Source organism: Terrapene carolina, unplaced genomic scaffold (assembly GCF_002925995.2).
Source record: "Terrapene carolina triunguis isolate 2854851 unplaced genomic scaffold, T_m_triunguis-2.0 Scaffold66, whole genome shotgun sequence".
In the NCBI taxonomy this organism is placed as follows: domain Eukaryota; kingdom Metazoa; phylum Chordata; order Testudines; family Emydidae; genus Terrapene; species Terrapene triunguis.
This window is the reverse complement of record NW_020664417.1, coordinates 82,367,986-82,376,668: the sequence shown is the minus strand read 5'-3', so window position 1 is coordinate 82,376,668 and position 8,683 is coordinate 82,367,986. Positions and strand designations below refer to the sequence as shown.

Genomic DNA, 8,683 nt, shown 5'->3' with positions numbered 1-8,683 from the left:
GAGCATAAGCTTTCGTGGGTAAGAACCTCACTTCTTCAGATGCAAGTGCATCTGAAGAAGTGAGGTTCTTACCCACGAAAGCTTATGCTCCCTATACTTCTGTTAGTCTTAAAGGTGCCACAGGACCCTCTGTTGCTTCCCCATGTTAAGTATCCTCACACCTTCCTGTCAAACTGTCTCAAATGGGCTATCTTGATTATTACTACAAAAGTTTTTTTTCTCCTGCTGATAATAGCTCATCTTAATTAATTAGCCTCTTAGAGTGGGCAATCCCACCTTTTCATGTTCTCTGTATGTATATATATCTCCTCACTATATGTTCCAATCTATGCATACGATGAAGTGGGCTGTAGCCCACGAAAGCTTATGCTCAAATAAATTTGTTAATCAAAATAAGGGTATTACATAGTATTGCACTTTGGACAGAACTGTTTCTGGACTGTCTGAATCTGTGGTTGTCTACAAGATTTCCAAAAGTGCTCATGGGGCCAGACTCTCCAAACAGTTTAGCTCCTAATTAGACATCTAAATTAAGTAAATAGATTTTCACAAGTGTTCAGCACTCAGCAGCTGCCACTGAGAACACAAAATCCTGCCCCTCTGTTTAGATGCCTCAGTGGGAGTAATTCACTGTTAGACCTTTCTTAAAAATTTGGCCGTAAGTTTTCAGTTTTATGGGATTTAACCACATACAGGTATCATTAAAATCCCATTTGACATCACTGGGAGTTGTGGGGCTAAATCTTATGTCACTGAAAATGTAGGCATCATGGTTATCATCTTATTACTATCTTAGATTCTGAAGTCTATAATAACTTTAATAACTTGTGGATTTGCTAAACTGCAGAGATGATGGGCTTGATTCTGATCTCACTAACCCTCATGTAAATCAGGAAAACGCAGCTGAAGCCAATAGTTAAACAGGCGTGGAGGCAATGAGCCAGATCCTCCACTTGGAGTAAATGGTCATAGCTCCTTTGAAGTCAATGGAAATACACCAATTTATACCAGCTGAGGATCTGGCCTATTAGTAAGAGTGAGAGCAAAATGAGGCTCATTACCTTTCTGGAGGTAATACATTATATTAAAATAGGCTATTTTGTGCTTAGTAGGAATTTGTGGTCTTTTAATTTTTTTAAAAATTCAGGTTCCGAATTTATTTAAAGTCTAAAATTGAAGAGATTTGTGTGTTTAGTTATATTATTAAGGCTTATAGAGGACTGCAACCTGACAAGTGATCACTGGAGGAAAGCATTGTCCCTGTTGTGCTTGGATTTGCTCATGGAAAGAAATGAAAAAGAAATAAAAAGATTATGTGTCTGCTTAAAAAACAGAAACATCTGCTGGAACCATAGGATCCCAGGCAGCTTTTCTGATGAATTAAGATTAAGTTGCATAGCTGTACATTGACCATAAAGTCTTGGTTAGTATAAGACTATGTCATGTTTCAGGCAACATATTATTATAATGGATGTCTAACATGCACAAATGAAAACAGCATGATGAACAGCAAATATCATAATGCCACTAAATAAATCCATGGTACGCCCACATCTTGAATACTGCGTGCAGTTCTGGTCGACCCATCTCAAAAAAGATATACTTGAAAAGAATTGGAAAAAGTACAGAGGAGGACAACAAAAATGATTAGGGGTATGGAACAGCATCCATATGAGGAGAGATTATAAACACTGGGACTGTTCAACTTAGAAAAGAGATGACTAAGGGCGATATGATAGAAGTCTTTACAATGATGAGTGGTGTGGAGAAAGTGAATAAGGAAGTGTAATTTACCACTTCACATAACACAAGGCCCAGGAGTCACCCAATGAAATACATAGGCAGCAGGTTTAAAACAAATACAAGGAAGTACTTCTACACACAACACACAGCCAACCAGTGGAACTCCTTGCCAGAGGATGTTGTGAAGGCCAGAAGTATAAGTGGGTTCAAAAAAGAATTAGATACATTCATGGAGGATAGGTCCAGCAATGGGACACAACCCCATGTTCTGGGTTTCCCTAAACCTCTGACTGCCAAAAGCTGGGATTGGAAAACAGGGGATCGATCACTCAGTAGTTTCACTATTCTGTTCATTCCCTCAAACATCTGGAACCAGCCACTGTCAAAAGACAGGAAACTGGACTATGTAAACCATTAGTCTGACCCAATATGGCCATTCTTATGTTCTTATAACAAACACTGAAATGGGCTCTCTCAATCTTTCGCTGCGTTAACAAAGGCAGGATGGAGATGGATTGAAAGATACCTTCCAGTTGAGGACAGTTTGCTGCCTAGCTTGTTTCAGAAGGAGAAAGCTTCACTTTGCCTTTCTGCCTGATCTTCTTTCACAAGCAATAAAAGCAATAAGAAATCATCAAAATGTTTCTTTCCTCTTAGATGTTCTGTACAGAACAATAAAGTATCAAATTCTAAATGTCCTTTTGGTCACTAAATAATATTTTCCTTTTGGTCACTAAATAATATTTTCCCTTCTCCCCGCAAGAGCTCAAAGCAAATGTTTTAAAACAGTCTCAGACTAAAAAAAAACAAAAAAAAAAAAAAAAAGGAATGTGCCCTAGACTTAGAGTTTGTGTTTCCAGTTGATAGCTTGCAATGGGCTGCCCTTATTAAAATATACAGTCATAGACTGATTGGAGGCTCTTATGACAGCAATACAAAAAAAACCCACTCTACTACTTCTCTCACTTGGCCTTAATCCTCAAAAATTTTAAGTAATTATATACCAAGTTGTAGCCTCAAGGTTACGCACATGTGCAAACAGTCGATAAACCTCAATGTCCCAGGCAGAGCTGTGCTGGATAGATTTGTAGTCACATATTTTCTGATTCTCTTTTCAAGTATTTAAACATTGTAGTCAACTCAACTTTTTAGGCTCTGATCTTGCAAAGACTGAATCACATGAGTAACTTTATGCCATGTGTAGGCTTTGACTTCAGCAGGACTATTCATGGCATAAAGTCCCTCTGTGCATAAATCTTTGCAGCTTAATGCCATAGAGCCTGATCCATAGCTGACTGAAGTCAAAGGGACTCTTTCCATCAACTTCAATAGTCTTTAGATCAAGCCCCTAAAAAGCTACTTACCCCCATGAGCAACGTTTGAAATATTATATATTATAATTAAATATATATGATAAATGTGTGTGTGTGTGGATATTCAGTACACAGAGCACATACACTATTTTGAAATATAATAGATTTATTAATAGTAATTCCACTTACACAGTGTATTAGTTATTTTCTCTGATTTTCTTGCCTGGATTTTTGTTGCTAAATGTATTTATATGACAAGAAGATTTTGTTTTTCCAAGACTTCACTTGTTCCTTTCTACTATTCCCCAGATCATAGAAATGGGGTTGTTCACGCAGAAACCAACTCTGATGTTGCAGAGAATGATGATTTCATGCAGGGAATACTGTATTAACAGCACATGAATTCTAAGGAGCTCTAAAGAACCAGTTGCATGCAAATGTCTTTAATAGTTAAGAAATTGGCAAGAGAAATACAAAACATATGTGATACACCTGCAAAATTTGAGCCTGGTCTTTCAATTCTTTAGTCATTTGAATAGTTTGATTGACTTTATTGGGAGCATAAGTAATATTATTACAACTTAAATATGTTTACTTTAATGGAGGGTAAGGGTTTGCATCTTTGATTGCAAAGCATTTGTTTTCCAGGAGGGTTTAAGCTGCTATTAAAACAACGAGGAAAACATTTTTGGATGGCTTGTCTTTTTACATTTGGGATAGAAAACACAATAGAACACATTCATTTAAAAACTAAGAGCTATAGCAAAATGCTGATTCGCTAAGAAAAGTAATGAATTTGCATTGTATTAAATCAGTAACAAATTACTTATTCTATGGCCTGATCCCAAGTTCTGCGAGTAGTCCCATGGTCACTGGGGCTACTCACCTGAGTAAGGCTGTTCATGTTTGTAGGCTCAAGCCATTAGCCAGTAACAATAGTGACAGTATGGTTTGGTGCTTATAGGTGTGTTTGTATATTCAAATGATCTATAATACTCAGTTCTTTGGATTCGCAATGCCCAGGTATAAGAGTCTGTGCTGTCCTTCATGCTACTTTCTCAACAAAAGAACGTTACGAAGGAGCAGAGGTGGCCAGAAAAATGAGTGCTCTTCACCCACTCAGTCATTCTGGGCCTCTGTTTTTGACATCTATTCTTCCTCCTTCTGTATTCCACCAGCCCTATTTTTATCCAACCACACTTATCACAGATGTATGTCATTAAAAAGTACAGCCAGTGTTGCATCTCCCTATCTTAGCTAAATATACTGACTACCTAACCTCACCTACATATGTCAAACTTCTGACAAGCAAAGCAGCAGAAGTTCCAAGGTTACTCCTCAATGCCATGGTATATTCTGTAAGGTATAGCTTAAGCCATTTGGTAAAGCTATCGTTAGTCTGGATATTATTTTATATACATCTGGTGGAGCGAAATTGGATCAACTTTATAAGTATGTCAGTGTTTTCAAATTCTGAGCAATCTGCAGCCAGATTCCCTGCACAAATAGAGAAAATGTAGAAACACGACTTTAACTTTGAACAGTTACTTTCTTTTACAATCTTTTATGACAGCCATAGCATGTTACTGTTTTTAAAAGAACCATAATTGAGTTCTACGCCTGGCTCATCCACTGATTCTGTCTGACCTTTGGGCGAAACATTTGGTCACTTTGAGCTTCAGTCAGCACAGCTGTAGAATTAAAAAAAAAAAAATCAGAACTTCACTCTAAACCAGATGTTACATTGGAGCTGACGTTTTCCCAGGTCATAAACAAATAAAGGGAACACAAAAACAGTTACTTGAAAAAAACCTCTACTTCACTGCTCCAAATTTCCTGATTCTATTACAGTGAACACAGCAGGATGCCACGAAGAAATGCCACATGCACTAAAAACAAAACTTTCCTTAAGTCCTTAGATACAATATCAAATCCTAATTTTTATGGTTAAACATTCTAAATGTTCTGAATGAATGAGTTCAAACTAAGTATCTAAAGTGTCAGAATTAATGGTTTAATATGTTGAGATGTCTAGATAAAAGCACTTTACGACTTTAAAATTTTAGGGAGGCAAAGTGGCTCAGTAGAAAGTACAGTGGACTGGGATTTATGACATTTGTATTTTATTCTTGGCTCTGCCCCTGGCCTGCTAGATAACCTAGGACAAGTCACTCCACCTCTCTGTCTCAGTTTCCCCATCTATAAAATGGGGTTAACAATATTTAGTTCCTTTCTCAAGCACTTTGAGAGCTACAGATGAAAAGTGCTATACGAGTCTGCCAATAGGCAAGTCCCCTTTCCCTTCCTACATCCCTTCCAATGAATTGTTTGCCCATAGTTCTAATGGTTTTTACAACCCTTGCTAATATATTTCATCTGCCAGTATTGAAGCACTAATGTGTTACTCAAAATGCCAGAACACCTACCCACTGTTGTTCTCGGGGATGTTGATGGAAACAATGTGAAAATCAGCCGTTAAATAATTTACTAGAAAATTTGTGAACTTTTGCAAAAATAAGTAAAATTGACACTTCCAGAAAAGTGGTTCATTTTAATACCTAAAAATCAACAACTGATCACCGAAATCTTTTGAAGTTAGTAAATCCAGTTGGACGTGAGCAGGGAATAGTACAACATCCTAGGTCAGGCAAAAACCGTAATACCAAATTGCACTCTAAAACATTCAAATGATTTAGTGTACAAGATGAACAGACAATAGCATCCTGGTATCTTTGCCATTTCAAAATACACAAAAGCACTGTGATATGTGGGGATTACTGTATGGATGATGGACTACGGTACATTGTTACAGTAAAACAAAAAATAAGTGATATTTTAGCTTGCACCTGATAGGCTGGTTATTGTTATGTCTCTTCTTGCCCTACTTTATACGTAAGATATCACAGGTGCTTTTTTTTATAGATGTATGGCAGGTCAAAACATTTCATTGTGTAAATGTAGGCATTATGAAATGCCCCAGACTGTAAGATTTCAGTGCCCTGATTTTGACTTGGAAGGACCACTTTTAAGGGTGAAAGGATAGTGCTGACCATGCAGTCCTGGCCTTTCTATTGCTGCTTTCTTACTGCTAATAAAATGCTATGCTCACTCCTTTATATCGCTTTTCATCCAAAGATCTCAACGTGCTTTACAAAGGAATGTAAGTCTCGTTATTCCATTTTAAACTGATGTAAAGGGAAGCACGGAGAGTGACTGGCCCAAAGTCACACAGCAGATCAATAGCAGAGCCAGGATTAGAACACAGTACTCCTGAATCCAGGGCTCTAACCACTAGAACACAGTGCCCATTAGTGAGTCTGATTGATCTGATATGGACAAGGCCTGAACACCCTGGCTCATTTCACATAGGCCACAAACAGCTTAGATCTTCTTCGGTTGCCAAATTGAGTAAGGCGTCTAACTGACATCAGCTCTGTATCTCATTCCAGTCCCCTGAGCCATCCAATCCTCCAAGATCACTTGAAATTTAAATGTTTCATTAACTTGGAAACTGATGTGTGATGTGCACAACAGCTAAGGGGTTCATTTTCACCCACAAAACGCCTCCCTTCCCCCGCCCATTGCATCCTGTCTCCTAGGTGGAGTACATTAAGCAGTCCCGTTCACCCAAGATGACCCTGCTGAAAGTGCAGCAGCTCAATGTTACCAGCGGTAACGATGCGGGTGGCGGTGCCCTGCATGGTCTTACCCGATTCACAGGCGCCTTTCTGGATCTGGATGACAGCTGGCAACCCCTGTTGCAAAGCCTTACGGCTCACCGCCTTCAGCTGACACACATTGTCATAGGTCCTGCCATCGCTGCCGCACACCTGGTAGCTGAGCTTGCACTGGCATACCCCTTTACCGAAGCGCTTGCCCATGGGGTGCTTGCAATCCAGGCTGTCCCCGCATGGTGGGTCTTCCTTGCGGCCACAGGAATCACCTTCTCCCGCAGCACAGATGAGGCAGCAGTTGCAACGATCGGGGACGTAGCCGCTTGGGCAGCTGGGGCTTGGGCACTTGGAGACATTGCAACGAGCTGGACACTTGCCATTGGCCACAAAGGGCTCTGCAAAGGTCCGGCTAGAACTTAGCACCAGCAGGAAGAAAACTCGTAACAGAAAAACCGTCATCACCCGTGACACTTCTTTAATCAGGGAGAGGAAAATGTGCAAATCCAGGGGAATAACAAGAAGTGGGGGTGGGGGTAACAACAGGCAAAATGTGCAATTAAAATGCAATGAGGGAATAATAGAAAAGGGAAAGTCAGGCTTTGCACACACACAAGAAAAGGAAAGGGTTAATCTTCCTTAACAGCCCCCAGCCTGTGACTCTAATGCCTGTGACCCCTGCTAATGTTATGGGAGCAGTAGGCAGAAAGAAAATAGAGGCTGGGAAGAGGTTAAAACATGAAGCCACTAAGTAAAGGCTGGGTCAGTCCATTCGCGTAGAGTAAACTTGCAACAGCTCAGCTGCTCTTCGGGACTAGCTTGCAGGGCTGGGATTCCGAAAGCGGATTTAATCCTCAGAAAGCCTCCACACCCGGCCTCTATCTCCCCAGGTCTGCAGTGGCTGTGCAGGAGTTATCGGGAGCGCTGCAGGAGGAAGAGTTGCAAGAGGCAGTGAAGACAGAAGCAAGTTAAGCAGGACAGTTATATGCGGGATGTGGCTGCTGCTGCAGCTGCCTCTCAGGCGTCCCTGTCAGCAGCAGCACAGGCAGGACCAGCTGCACAGACCTCAGCTTCAGCCAGCAGTCTCAGGCCCCACCTACTCAGTGGAGAAGGAGAACCCTCCTCCCTTCCCTTCAAACACTCACAGGGCTACATCATGTCTGGGGTCAGCAAGCTGGCTGGGTTCAGTGCGAAGGGAAATGACTGCAGTTTACTTTGGGACAGAGACTCGGTTTTTAATGCTTGCGTCACCACAGTAACTGTTGGTAAACAGAGCGAGGATGAAAAGCAGGAGCGAGCCCAGCATTTCTGGGGCCCGTGGGCAGAAGGACAGAGCTACACTGTGTGAAAATGAGGGATTAACGCGCAAGCAGATGGTCCAAAATAGCTGTGAACAATTCAGTCGCGGCATGCAGGGAAATCGGAGAGGGAAGTGGCCTACGGCATCATCTTCCCTCACGTTCTTCCTCTTTCCCTCTCACCTTTGCCTTAATTAAATAGCACTTAAATATAGAAAATTATATATGTTCAAACCACCCTACGAACATTATTAATTGTGTTCATTGTGGTAAGGCCTAGCAACCAACCAAGATCAGACCCCATTGTCCTGTGAATTCCCACAACACTCTTATCAGGGCAGTGAGTATTATGATCCTCTTTTTACAGATGAGCAAATTGAGGCACAGAGAGATGATTTGCCAGACCCCCCAGAAAGGCTCAGTGGCACAGCTAGATTACAGCTCAGGACTTCCTGACTCCCAGCTCTGGGTGAGATTCCCAACTGATGTAAATCTGCATAGATCCACTGAAATCATCATGCCTATGTACACCAGCTGAGGATCTGGCCCTTTGCCTGTAAATCACCACTAGCTGAAAACTACTTTAATTCTTATTTTTTACATTCTCATTCTTATAAAATACTTCAGTAGGAGGTAATACTTACATAGTACTTTGCAT

General features: G+C 40.8%; 1 protein-coding gene across 1 annotated transcript in view; it reads right to left on the bottom strand.

Annotated features, from left to right (window-relative positions):
* The window catches only part of HTRA3 (HtrA serine peptidase 3), a 35,974-nt gene extending 28,162 nt beyond the window's left edge, over nucleotides 1-7,812 (bottom strand). Inside the window, exon 1 of the mRNA XM_029910652.1 lies at nucleotides 6,766-7,812. Within this exon, the coding sequence (XP_029766512.1) occupies nucleotides 6,766-7,189 (424 nt within the window). The 5' untranslated portion in view covers nucleotides 7,190-7,812. The remainder of the gene's footprint in view (nucleotides 1-6,765) is intronic.
* Between the last annotated feature and the right edge of the window lie 871 nt (nucleotides 7,813-8,683).